We start from the raw sequence: 14,203 nt of genomic DNA on the forward strand, positions 1-14,203 counted from the left end.
CTTGAATTTATAGAGTGGTTTCATTCCAGTTGGGATGGGTGGTTTGGTGCATTGCATTGGGTACATTCTGAATATCCTGCTTATGGACAACAGAAAGCATCAGCCAATCTGTGTTGGATATACTTAAATGGTCTGTCTGCTCTTCACAATAAGCTGCTAAACACATTAATGATATCAAACATTGCTTGCTCATAAGCTACTTCACCTGTTGGTTTTATTCCACATTTACGTTGCCATGAAACTTGAGAACATTCACCCACATGAACACAACTGCTAACAAACCCATAACCCACCTTGTAATCTGCAGAAAAGATTTATCCAAAGGGAACATTTCCTCAACCTCTCTCAGGTCAAACCAAAGTTACTAAATAAATTAATCCTTTCTTAGCAGAAAAGTTAGAGAGGCTACACCCACTAAGCGCATTATTCTTTGTTGTGTGATAGCAAGTGATCAAATGGTACACGGCTAGTCAGGGCTGTCAATCATCATCGGCCTCCCCATCCGCTGCGTCTTGGACATCTGGACAATCTTCAATGGCCATTTCATTATCTTCCTCATCTCTGGAGACAAATTCAGTAGAGTTGGAATTAGAAAAGCCATTTTCACAAGCTCTTGGCATACAGCAAACAAACAACAGGCACAGAACAGCTACAGTACTCCTCTGGGGAGTACATCCCGTAATGAGAACTCTTGTCAAGGATCAAAATTAAAGCACAGTAGTTGTTCCTGTTTATAAGATTGAATGTTCCTTTAAAAATAAGATGGCAAATAAAAATGAGGATTAGCTGCATACTCCAGTATATCTCCCAATTGTGTAAAACAGTATATTGTATATCCCACAATACTAAGTGCAATATTTAGCTTGGTACAGAACTGAGCTGCACAAATCAGAAGGTTGCAGGTGTGAATCTCTACCGTGCTGATAGATGATTTCAGCAAGGTACCAGTTGCTACAAATGGCTTCAGTGTCCCTGAATTAGGGAAGTAAAATAATGAGCTAGGATGAGCTTCTATACCTTACAAAATCTCATTGTGATCTGTTGTTCACTTATCATCATCTAACTCCAATCAACATCCTTTCCCTTGATCTGCTGGGAAGCCTCTTCCATCGTGTCCTCAGGGCAACCACAACAGGACAACATCAGGATCTCAGGAGATGGTGCCCCCTTGTACTTGCCCTGAGAAGCCAGGCTCATAGCAAAGCAATTACACTTAAGACCATCTGTACTGCCAGGCAGCAGAAGGCTATCAGATAATGGAGGTCCCATCAGCCAGAGTGCAAAATGCTGCCCTTTTACTTCCGTCACTCTACAATCCCGGAGCATACCAGGTGGAGCACTGAGCCACATAGGTGAGATACTGTGCATTCCAGGTTCAGGAACCTGTGAATATTACATGTTTGGTGGCTGCAGCAGATCTCTCTGGTATCCGACCCTATACCTTACCCCAAATGCAGCCGAAACCTTTGTGCATGCGTTTGTCACCTCCCACCTGGATTACACAAACAAACTCCATGCCGGTCTCCCCAGCTCCACTATTCAAAAGATCCAGCTTATGCAAAACTCTGCTGCCTGCATACTTACACGGACCAAACTCTGTACCCACATCTCACCAGTTCTGGTCAGGCTCCACTGGCTCCCCATCACCGAACAGATCAACTTCAATACCCTCACACTCGTGTTCAAATCCCTTCACTCTCTGGCACCTCCCTAATTCTCTGACCTCCTCACTCCCCAATCCCCACCCGGCGCCTCCGCTCGACACCATCAGAGGTCACGCTTGCAGCCACTATGCCTCAAAACTCTGGAACACTCTCCCTCAATCCCTCTGCCTTGCCCCTTCTCTCCTTTTCAAGTCCCGCCTGAAGACCTTTGCTCTTTGACCATGCTTAAGGCCACCTCCCCAGTTTGGAGTTAGGCCCTGCCATTGTTAAGCACTCTGAGACACTACCCTGCATGGTTGTCGCTATATAAGTGCAAATTGTTGTTTTATGTTGGTCATCCTGGGAATCTGAAAGTAAATTGGCCAAAGGACCTTCTTTATTCAAACCTCTCTTATAATAATAATAATCCTTGCATTTGATTTGGTGCCTTATCACGCCATCGAGAGGTCTCAAAGTGCTTCACAGAATATTCTGTAAAGTGAATTGACTGTATATTTTGTGGGCGAAATGTTGAGAGTGTGGCGATGGGTTGATACTGACAGTGTGGAGATGAGTTACTGTTGAGGGTATTGGAAATAATTAGACACACATGCAAGTTTGGGTTCAGTAAAATAAGCTGAATAACACAAGGCAGTGCAGTCGATAGACACAAAATAGAGAGCTGTGATACGAGGCACACATAGTATAATGCACCAGTTAAATAAATTCTCAGGGTAAGCACCTTGTAAGATCAACAACTTCCTAAGCACTGTATCTTACTTCATTCTTCCATTTCCAATAGTTATTTGTGACTGTTCCTCATTCAGAATTCTATTCTTAGATCAATCAGACAGAAGTAACTATAGATGAAAGTAACTAAACATAAAAAGTAACTAAACTAAAAGCACACTACTCCCAATAGTCAGTCACTGTTTCGTGAACTTCCTTCGTTTGCTCCTCCTAAGCTTTTTCAATGCTTGTGCTTCTCCTTTCATGCTTATGCAGATCTAAATTGCAATATTTGCAAAAATCATGGAAAGTGCTAAATTGTGATTTTCAAGATGTTCCAAAATATAAAAAGGGACGGAGAGGAAATCACTCACAGTTGACCCCAATATGACCTCTCGGTACAATGAAAGAGGTGAAATTAGCTCTTCCCATCTCTGTTATGAATATCACAAGTTAAACCACTATGTGTTGAAATCAAGATTAATCTCCTATACTAACCCTTTCTTCCCCACAACAATTTGTATTTATATAGTGCCCTTCAGTTATGGTAACATCTCGGAACGCATTACAAAGACATAGTTGGACAGGAAGGGAAAGGGCGAGGTATCCATTGGCACAGTCAGAGAGATGGGTTTTAAAATTGGTCATAAAGAAAGAGAGAAACAGAGGGGTAGAAGGAGAGAGTTCCAGAGATTAAGGGCATAGTATCTGAAGGCTCAAATCTCTAGACTGTGTAACTCCTCAACTACCTCAAACTTCTCAATTTGCAGGGTTATAAGGCCCAATGTTTGTGTCACCTCAGCACTATTTCTTGTTTTTCTTTTCTACCCTCAGTGAAGGTTGACGTATTTCTCAACAGCTATTAAAAGATTCTAGCAGATTTACATTCACCAGTTCTAATCAATAACAGATGCAGTTATGTAACTAGGGTACTTTATGTAAATATCAAATTTATTTTTAAATAATCGAGCTTTGATCAAAGTGGTGTACAATTCAGCTAATTAGTAGTTACTGATCTTGTCACTGTACTTTATAGAGAGGAAATCTCTTTTTAGTATAGAAATCCCTTTAAGCGCAAAGATCAGGTACTTTACCCAACCAGTAAACACCACACCCCTGCCCCCGTTTCCTCAACATTCTACCAATCAACCAGAAACAAAAGAAACAAGAAAAGATTCTTACTTGGAAGTATCTGTAGGTGGAATAAACAGGGAGAAAGATTGAGAGATAAAAAATAATCATTAGTGTGAGACTGACACACACACAAACATACATGGAGCTGTATGAAGTCAAGGAATCTATACCAAATCAGACTCAGATTAACACTTGTGTAGTCCATTAAAGTCTAAACACCGCAATAGTAACATTTTATAAACTGCAATCACTTACTCTGCTATATCAAGCACAGTGCATAAGGAATAACTGGACATCAATGTAATTAATTTTAAGAGTTATATCAACTATATCAACTTGGGTAAACTGAGGAATTTACAGAATAAGTGGAACACATCAGCACATTCTAAACCTGCAGTAAATGGTTAAAAGAGATACTATTTTTCTGTATTATGTACCCTACCAACATCAGCACTCCCCACTCCTCTGCCCACACCATATTCTCTGCTGTCTTTGAATGTATAATAGAATAATGCTGTATATTGTCGTTTAACTTGTAGCATAAACTGCTTAAAGTGGATGAAGTGATCAAACGTGTAAATTATTTATTCTTTTCGCTGACTTCTAGACAAATCCTAACACAGGATCAGAGTATCTTGGCAAACCAGCCATGTGTTTCATAGATCCCACAATGACTTACCACCATAACTATTAGTACCTACCAGGATTGGGGTTCATGAGCATGAATGGTAGTTCCACTATTACGTCACTGTAGGGAAAGAAATTAAAAGTCTCAGCAAAGCCAACCTTTAAAACACTGTACCACAAAGCACAGGGCCCCAGCGGGAGCCTGCTCCTTCAAAACGTTTCTCACGGCTATTGTTAACAGCTTGCATTAAAATAGTGTAAATATAAAAGTAATATACCGCCTTAGAGCATTTAACATGCCCCACTTAAAATCACAGACAATCTTTCTGTGTAGTCAACAATTTACTAATGAATGTGGAGAAATTCACATGATATTAAAACTTTACCTGCTTGTCAGATCACCCAACACACTGCAAGAAAGCAAACACAGAGAGATTAATATTACTGTGCTTTTCTATTTAAAGCATGCAAGTACCCTCAGGACCATCAAGAAGTGGCACCAGCTGAACATTCACACTAGGTTTGTTTTAAATCACTGTTTTGTTTCCAGTTTTCTCTTGATAGAATATTTCTAGCTTTGCGGCATATATCAAAAAATATTCAATTAAGAATTTGTTTTGTTGGCCAAACAAAAAGGTTGACCATCACTGATCTACACAATACGATGGCATGCTATTTTAGCCCCACACTTACGGGGTGCTAGTTATACAGTTAAAAGAGACTCACCCGGGTATTGTTAACTTCACTTTGACTGAGTAGGAGACAAGCATTCCCAGAACATCTTTGGCAACTCCTGGCTTTATCCTGGAAAAGAAAATAACGCCAATCTAGTATTCCACTGTGACACTCAGCAAAGGTGCTGATGGTGAGACGTGCAAATGGCATCAACAGTAGGAGACAGTACTGACATACTTGGAAATGCCAGTGACACAATCAGACATCACTGATGAACATTAATCAGGCAATGGTTGCACGTACGCACAAATACTCTCCCTCTCTCTGCCTCACACACACGAGCACATATACATATATTTATTTTGCAGCAAACTCATTGATAATAATCAGAAGAGGGGACCTTTTTTAACTCTTCTTCTTTAGCCAGGACACTGAGGCCAATAGTAGCTAGCATCCCCACACCACACACACACACTACTGAGATCAGTTGATTCAGCAAAGACTGATTGATCCTGCTATCTCTATGGGATTGGATACTGAATCACTGGGAAAAGCTATTTAACCACACCCCAAACCAATTCCACCCCCGCCGCCACTTGGCTTACATGGTAGAGGACGCCAGGTTGGTTTCTTCTTGTTTGAGTTTCCCATCTAATGCGATGCCGTGCTTCTCAATGTTATTGGCAGCTAATGGCAGGAGAGTGTAGGTTTTGCAGAGAGAAGCACTCGGTGCCACCTGCTCACTGTATAAAACATTAATAATCAAACAAAATCTTATACACATGTAAAGTACATCCTCTCCTGACTTACTCTGAAGAGAATCTGGCAATGTGGCTCAAAGCTGTGCTTCATCTATGGGCTATAATGGTTTAGGGGCTCCCAGCTGCTCTAGGTAAATGAAGAGTCCACTTACTCTGTTTCCTCCACTGCTACTTCCTGTACGTATTTGTCTTTGGAGTACAGCACCACTTGGGTCAATTGTTCAACTGACGGCAAAGAAAATACACACGATAAACGCTGAGCAAACACACGCAAGCAATTTCATACAGAAATAAACTCTTTGATCTTAAGAAGCTAATGGGAATGAAAGGAAAAACAGGTCCACGCCAAGCCTGTCTTTAACTGAAAAGTCAGAAATTCATATGGATGGTATGAACGATTTGTGACACAGCTCTATTCGGTCCAAATCCTTGACTGTCCAGCACTTTGGGACGTCCTCCCGACACGAAAGGCACCATACAGATGTATCATTTTGGTAATAAAAACAACAACAAATGACAAGTGCTGAACCTAAATTATGTTCTTGTATTCAACAACAAGAAATTACATTTCGTTTTGGTAGGACTTTTCAACGTTATTGTTTTTATTGTTGATGTTGTTATATTCCTCTATACTATGTTGACAATGATATCAGGGATCAGTCCTTCATTGCTTCAGAGTATGTAGTTATGCAAACTAACCTTTGGGTCAACTTTCTTCCAAATCACTGACTATTCAGTTGGGATTTCTGAAGAGTGAAAATCACATCCCTAGTAGGCACCAGTAATGAATAATCACTATCCAGTAAAGAACAATCGCTATTTCACAGCACAGCTTGTGAACTCAACTCTTTATTCATATTATTATTATTGATATTTCACAAGTGCTGATAACCTATTTAATTATGGTGGGCAAACCACATATTTTGGGTTCACAATTAATAATAATAATAATCCTTGCATTTGATATAGCGCTTTTCACGTCGGGAGAGGTCCCAAAGCGCTTCACAGAACACACTGTAAAGTGAATTGACTGTATATTTGTGGGCGAACGCAGCAGCCAATTCCGCACAGCAATGTCCCACAAACAGTCGTAGATTGAAAATGACCGATTTATTATTGTTTTGGGTTTTGGAGGGATTATTATTAGGCTCTGAGCGGAGTGAGGAAACTTGCCCAAGGTTTCGCTCGGCCTGGAATTGAACTCGGGTCTCTCACTTGCAAAGCGAGTGCTCTAACCACTGAGCTACAGGACTCCACAAATTAATTAGTTACACCTGTAATTAGTAATTAGTGTAATTAGTTACACCTGTTGTTGTATGATCCGATTGAACCTCTATGGACAGGTGGTAAAGAGTATCACAGGCAAATGGGACTAGAGATTAAAAAAATATATTTTCTCAAACAGATGATTGCAGATACGCAGACCTCCATCCAACCTGGGAGTCAAGCTGGACCCTATCCTCAAGTGTAAAGCTCATACCTGATACTTTGACGCCCTTTGCTAACTTGTTGGAGTTATTTTTCACCTTGATATTCACATTGATGGGGTCCCCGTGGTAGTAAGTCTGTGAAAGAACACAATGCAAACTCAGAGAGCCATCTCTTCAGTTACTACATTCAATTAACAGACCAATTATGAGTTTGTCAATGGTTTCCCCAATGGAATATTTGTCGGAAATGAACTAAATATATGATAAAGTTCATGCATTGTAGAGTCTTGAAAGAACAGCATCGAGGATGATGGTAAAATACGGGGCTCTATGTTGTGAGGACAGATTTGTGAAATTGTTTTCACTGGAGAATAGAAGATTAATGGATGAATGAACCAAGGTCCCATTCCATCTCTGTGAAGTGCTTTGAGTTTTTTTTTGTGTGAACAATGTTATAAATGCAACGTATTGTCAATAAGGTGATGAGAGGCATATGTGGTCTAGATGTAAGCAAGTGGTTTGATTTAGATTGTGTGAGAGAAATAAAGGATGACAGTTTAGAAGGATCTTTTCTTCTGTGGATTTGTTGAAGAAACTCCCCTATAAAGGAATCAACACCAACAATGTATTGAATAACTCATTGAAAAAGAACTGGCTCTCTATCTAAATGGGGCATCATTGGGAAAACAGAATGGATGGTCGCACGTTTGATTTCCAGATAGTGATTTAGCTTAGCTTAACTAGGAAAGCATTTGAGGCTCACTGCTCCCCCTCCCTGTGGTTAATTAACCAGCCAACATCACTGTATAGGCTTGTATTGAAAGATTCACTAATAGGATGAGGATGACCTGCAGCAACAAAACACTACACAACAAAAATTTTCATTTATATAGTGCCCTTCGCATGGGGTAGCGTCAGCAAGAGTCCAGCAAGATTCATTCATCCTATCTTCACATAAATTACCACTGGGGATTAGTGATCATGTACGGATATCCTGGATATCTTTCTCTCCCTAGCAACCCAAAGACTGTCCAAAAAAGTCTTCCTGGTTCACTCATTGACACTAGCAAGAGTCAGCACCTTCCCGACAGAGAGAAAATGCTAAAACAGGGTTGTATGTCTGATTTAAAGAGCAGATCTTTGCGAGATTAGCAGGTGTATTGGGTAGGCCCCCTCACCTCCTTATCAAGAGATGCCTCTAAGTGCAGGGGATCATCTGACATGAGGAAGTGCCGGCTTATCTCAGCAGTTGGCTGCGGCCCAGATTTATCCGGAGCAAACTGCACCTTACGGATCATCAAACGTGAGGAACTCCTAGGAAAAGATTCAGGAAAAAAATCTATTAGAAAGAATCCAGGGAACCCAAACCTGATCAAGACTGAGGTCTGTAGAATAATTGTATGCATCCTGTACTGTTATCGACAGAACGTATAGGACTCAGAAAGATAACTGTGGGCTACCTGTCCAAATTCCACTTCCCATGACAAACATCAATTCCCTCTTGAGTTTGAGACATAAATCATTCAACATATTTCATTATAGTCCTGATTACTTACTTTTTATGGATCTTATCCTCCAAACTTTGCACGCAGAAACTGAGAATCTCAAAATCCACGGAGCAGCACTGAAGGGGAACAGGAAGCAAAAGGGTCAGAAATATTAGGAAAATGAAGGTTTCCTACAAAATCTCTGCTAGTCAAGCCAGACACAAATCTACCCCAGCATTATTTTATTTTTGTTTTGAAAAATTCTCTTTATTCATCTCAAAATACTTTTTGGGTTATCTCACCAAAATGCCTGTTCTTTATGTATGAGCCTAGACAATGTGTTTCAGCAGGTTATTCATCCTATCTTCACATGAATTTCCACTGAATAGTGATCATGAAAGACATTCTGGATATCTTTCTCTCCCTAGCAACCCCAAGACTGTTCAAAAACGTCTTCCTGCTTCACTCTTTGACACTATCTGAACCCCTTGATTAGAATGCATATAACTCAATTATTCTATGTATAAACCATTTAAACTTCTTGATTTGATTCCAGTGTTTCTCACTATTTGGCATCAGCATGCTTTAGAAAACTCAAACTAATGATGGATATTGATCACATTTCACATATGTTGAGTTATTTTCAATGATGTTACGATGAGGCAGGTTAGGTTCCAGCAGATCTCACCTTATCTGGTTCACTGGGGCTCGGTTGGAGGTAGACAGAGCAGGGAAGGTGGTCTGGGAGCTGTCAAGGGAAAAGGCACAAACATTGATGGTGTCAGAGTAACTGAATTCAGGAAATTTATTTAAGAGGATCAGATATTGTAGAAAATAAAGGAAACAGACACAACTTAACAGAAAAATTCTATCACTTCAAAAAAAACCTTCAAATTTAAAAAAAATATTTTGGTCACTCAATCAACAACTGTTTGTGGGACACTGCTGTGTACAATTGGCTGCCATGTTTCACATACAAAAATAGAGTCAATCTACTTTACAGTATATTCTGTGAAGCTCTTTGAGACGTCTCGAAAACGTGAAGACATTTGGCGCTATATCAAATGCAAGGATTATTATTATTATCCAAGCATACCCAGTCTGTGATTCTTGTGGTGGTCACCACAAATCCATAACTACAAATGTAATAATATAACCAAACTTGGCAGTCCTGTAGCGTATTGGTTAAAACACTTGCTTCGCAAGTGAGAGGACCCGAGTTTGAATCCCGGGCAGCGCGAAATCTTAGGCTAGTTTCTTTACTTCAGACTCCTCTGTTTAATAGGAATCTGGTTGTTAGTCAATTGGTGGATCACTTTCCGGGGGTAACAATCCATTCAAATAAATAAATAATCTGGTCATTCAATCCACGACTGTTTGCAGGACACAGCTGTGTGCAATTGGCTGCCACATTTCACCGACAAATTATATAGTGAATTCACTTTACAGTATATTGTGTGAAGCACTTTGAGATGTCTCAATGACGTGATAAGGCTCTATATCAAATGAAAGGATTATTATTACCTGGAAGCAGAAGGGATAAGCCTTATCTCCAACTTTCTTCAACAGTCGTTCCTGCAGTTTGGTCAGGGGATGGGCTGTCTCCTCGGTAGGAGGGTATATCTGGATTGTGCTCACATACAGGTCACGGCTGAATGGATGGCCGATGACGTCCATATCCTCCTTGCCATAGTGGAAAATGCAGCTCAGTCTGCAGTAAACTGAGGATTGAGTGAAGGAAGCATTAGATCAGATAAAGAGTAGCCAAACAGATCGTCGTTACACACAAAGGACCCAGAGTCTGGAGGAGTCAAGAGAAGGAAAGACGGAACAGGATGGAACAAGATCCTGGGTGAATATTTTTCTGCATAATTTATTAAGAATATAGATTGTAAAGGCCCTATTGTACTTGTAAGGCATTTGAACAGTCTCTACTCAGTTCCTACAGAGGATTGGCACACAAACAAAGCTGCTATTAACATGGTATTAATTTGGAGTTTCACTCATAGGGAGCAGGCGTAAAAGAAAACCTCACGCTGTTGCAGTAAGGGCAGTTGCTCAGATTGGGTTGAGGCCCTTTGATGGGCTGTACAGTGGGAGCTTGCCTCTGTCTCAAACCCATGTAATATCTGACTTGGGAGTTGTGAGCTTGATGCTCACACTGATCGCCTAGAATTGGAAAATGCTCCCTGTTCCAGCACGAAGATCCCTCACCCTGACAAACACAAGAATCACAATTAAAGTAAATTTGATCCTCCAGTTGGTCTGCAGGATCAAATTCCAATCTTATTGTTAGTGAAGCACTGACAGTATCTGCAAAAGTGTGTTTAATGTTCAGAAGCTGTTTAATGGAGCTTTGTGTACTTTTGCCAGAACCACCAACTCAGGACAAACTAACAGTAGGTTTCAAACTGACATGTTGTCCACTGGTACAGATATGATGGGCTGAATGGCCTTCTTCTGTACCATAAATTGCTATGGATCTATGGATACCCAAGCCAAGGACCAAATTGAAGTTTGTAACTTTAGACCTGTTGGGACTGGATTACCACTCATATTATTCTTATGTGGTGACCATGTAATATCATTATAGTCTATATCATATCGCTATATCATCAACATATTGAACATACTGTATTTCCCAGGTCATTGATTTAACAAGATGCCAGCTAATCTAAGACTCACTTTTTCTGTCCTTCACATAGCCTGTGTCCACCACAATCACACCATCTGCAGAGAAATGCGCAGCATTAGTGACGATCAGCAGGCATTCTGGAGTAACACAAACATGCCGTGAATGCAAATGATAGCACATCCCTCTAACTAAACCCACCTGAAATGATATCTAAATGAACTTAGTGATCTTCACTTACCCACAGGTTCGATATGATCTAGATGATCCACAAAGTCTCTCTTTCCCAAGTACATTGCAACCTAGGAAAGAAGTAAGAGCTGGTTACATCAACAGAACAAATAGGAGGAGATCAGATTGAGTTGATTTCTGCTGGTCAGTTATGTCGATAAGATGTCATCAGCCAGAATTAACATGGCCAAAGGAAAGGGAGAAAGCCTTTAGAAGGAGGTAATGGAGAAGAAAAGAGGATCTCTTACCGACTTGTCCCTGGATGTCTTTTTGTAGACAACTTGCTTGGTGGATACCTTTTTCCCAGCAGCACTCATCTTAGTCTGAAAAAATGATAATAAATATTGATAGGCATGCATTCCAAAATAATCAAATAACTATGTAAGGTCCAGCCCCTAGTAGTTAACAAGCGGTATCCATTTTGTCCAACTGGAGGCGAATGTTGTACACTAAAGAACAAATTACAACTGCCTTTGCCTGTGTGACCTAGGTAACACCTTATGTTATCCTGATGTCATTAAAGCCGGCTTGGTTTTACATTAGTTAGTTTATATAATTCTCCTCTATGAGATCGGTGGCAGACGATGAGAGTAATGATCCCATAAATGCAGCATATGTGCAGGATAATCACTGCCCTTATTATACCCCGAAACAACTGCATTACAATCTTCAATTATTCTCTTCTCATTTGCTTCTATTTCCTCTACAACATGCATCACTGCCTGAGTACGAATGCAGGAACCCTGGTACCAGGCCTCTCCTGTCCTGCTCCGCATCTTGTCTCTAGGAGTTATGTACATGGTTCCGAAAGGGTCTGGGTTTTGATCTACGCAAAATGTCATTTGCGTAACTCACGCCATTGAACCACAGAAATCTACAACACAGACAACAATTTGGACAAAGTTATGAGTTTAGTTTGTGAGCCCGGTTGAGTCACCAGTGACTGGCTGTGAACAATGAACCATCCATAACCCGGATTCAGAGCAATTCACTCGCTTAATTTGTTTTCTACAAATCTTAAGAGAAATTTCCTCAACTGGCGAAGTGACCAGGCTACTGAGTGTCAAAGGATGATTAGCATGGAGATTATAAACCATTTTCCTCTGGAAAGAGCATCGATTCCCATTGAAAATTACTGAAGGTATGCAAGTAGAAAACGCAAGGAATGTCTATTCACTTACAAATGTGACCTCAGACAGTACGCATTTAAACTGTGAGAGCATCAGAGCTGAGCTTTACTCTCCACAAACAAGGGTAAAGTCAATTGTGGGTCCCCACCTCAGCTGAGATCAACTAACTGAATAGAGACTGGAAAGCAAATCTGGAGAACTCCTTAAAATGTGGCTTGTGACTTTAGCAACTGCGCCATAGGAGCAGCTCTCTTCAGCTTAAAAGGCCATTGCTAAATGTTTGCCATGCATTTAACTCAATATCCTTTAGGATATTTTAATCTGTAAAGGATTCCTTAAGAGTTATGATTTGCACACTGTTTTGAAATGCTGTAAATTCTGAGAATGAATCAGGCCAGAGCAGCAGATTCCTAAGCAATATTGGAATGGCTCTCACTCAGCCCAGTAAGAACCAGTTTTGTACTATCCAAGTTCCTTGATGTGTATGCATTCATTTAACCAAGACAGCCTCCAAATTTGTGCAAGTTAGAAAATAAGATACAGTAGAGCCAAACTAAACATAATAATCCTTGCATTTGATATAGCGCTTTTCACATCTCCTAGACGTCTCAAAGCTCTTCACAGAATATATTGTGAAGTGAATTGACTGTATATTTGTGGGTGAAACGCGGCAGCCAATTGCGCACAGCAGTGTCCAACAACAACTTGGATTTATATAGCGCCCTCCATGCCGGACGGCATCTCAGAGCGCTTCACAGTAACGGATCCCACAAACAGTCGTGAATTGAGCGACCAAATTATTTTTTTTTTTACTTGAGGGAATAAACATAATATGAAAAGTACAACAGTTACCTCAAGGAGTTGGCCTCAACAAAAGCGTCGAATGTGAGAGAGCAAATGCCCCCAAAACGTACTTTTTCAAGGATGTCAACCGAGTCAGTGTTCTAGCAGATGTATTCTGGGCCTTCGGTCAGTTTAAGAGTAAGTTTTCCTCTCAGGGTGTCAGGAGCCAAACACTGTTACCTGAAGGGAAGCTGTAGGAAGCATTTATAGCCTGAGACTTGCATGTGGCCTGCTACCCACCTGATACAAACATATTTTCTATTCATATCTTTTAATCTCCATAATCCTTTTACAGGTCATGGTAAATCTGTGCCCTGAGCAGATTATATTCATAAATAAAAAAAGTCAGCAAATTCTCACCAAGGGCACTGCTGCCCATGTGACATTACTTCAAAAATGATATAATCTCAATAAAAGCATCACGTGCAACAGATTTCTAACACATCATACCTACCTTTGGTAACACCTGAGAGATCAGAGGAAGCAAGTATGCCCTTGTCAGAACTGATCAATCAAAACTACACAACAGACTTTGATCACAGGGTCCTCTTGAAACTGTAGAGTCCTGTAGCTTAGTGGTTAGAGCATTCCCCTCGCAAATGAGAGGACCTGGGTTTGATTCCCAGCAGGGTGAAACGTTGGGCAAGTTTCCTTACTCCACACACCTCTATTTATTTAGCAGTAAGTAGGAACCCGGTTGTTAGTGGATTGGTGGATCACTTTTCTGGCGTTAACAATCCCTTCAAAAAAAAAAAAATAATTTGGTCACTCGATCCACAATCGTTTGTGGGTCACTACTGTATACAATTGGCTGCCCATTTCACCCACAAAATATACCTTGAATTCACTTTTCAGTATACTCTGTGAAGCGCATTGAGACT

General features: G+C 40.5%; 1 protein-coding gene across 1 annotated transcript; it reads right to left on the bottom strand.

The window, feature by feature from the left end:
- Positions 1-425: 425 nt before the first annotated feature.
- LOC103185595 (S-antigen visual arrestin) lies at positions 426-13,385 on the bottom strand. Its single transcript, XM_007904213.2, has 16 exons — positions 13,332-13,385; positions 11,598-11,672; positions 11,360-11,420; positions 11,172-11,216; positions 10,011-10,207; positions 9,175-9,234; positions 8,556-8,623; positions 8,178-8,313; positions 7,050-7,134; positions 5,722-5,794; positions 5,414-5,551; positions 4,860-4,937; positions 4,520-4,543; positions 4,208-4,254; positions 3,555-3,564; positions 426-561 (listed from the first exon to the last, which is right to left on the bottom strand). Exons 2-16 carry the CDS (start codon positions 11,664-11,666, stop codon positions 480-482), a joined length of 1,173 nt encoding a protein of 390 aa, XP_007902404.2. The 5' UTR covers positions 11,667-11,672; positions 13,332-13,385; the 3' UTR covers positions 426-479.
- Between the last annotated feature and the right edge of the window lie 818 nt (positions 13,386-14,203).

The sequence above is a fragment of the Callorhinchus milii genome, unplaced genomic scaffold (assembly GCF_018977255.1).
Source record: "Callorhinchus milii isolate IMCB2004 unplaced genomic scaffold, IMCB_Cmil_1.0 Scaffold11, whole genome shotgun sequence".
In the NCBI taxonomy this organism is placed as follows: Eukaryota; Metazoa; Chordata; class Chondrichthyes; order Chimaeriformes; family Callorhinchidae; genus Callorhinchus; species Callorhinchus milii.

Coding starts and splice junctions, on each gene's coding strand:
- LOC103185595 (XM_007904213.2), bottom strand. CDS start 11,666: ATGAGTGCTGCTGGGAAAAAGGTATCCACCAAGCAAGTTGTCTACAAA. Junction 8,314..8,555: donor GAGGATAAGATCCATAAAAA/GTAAGTAATCAG, acceptor ATCTTTTCCTAG/GAGTTCCTCACGTTTGATGA. Junction 4,938..5,413: donor AACCTGGCGTCCTCTACCAT/GTAAGCCAAGTG, acceptor TTTCTTTTCCAG/GATAAAGCCAGGAGTTGCCA.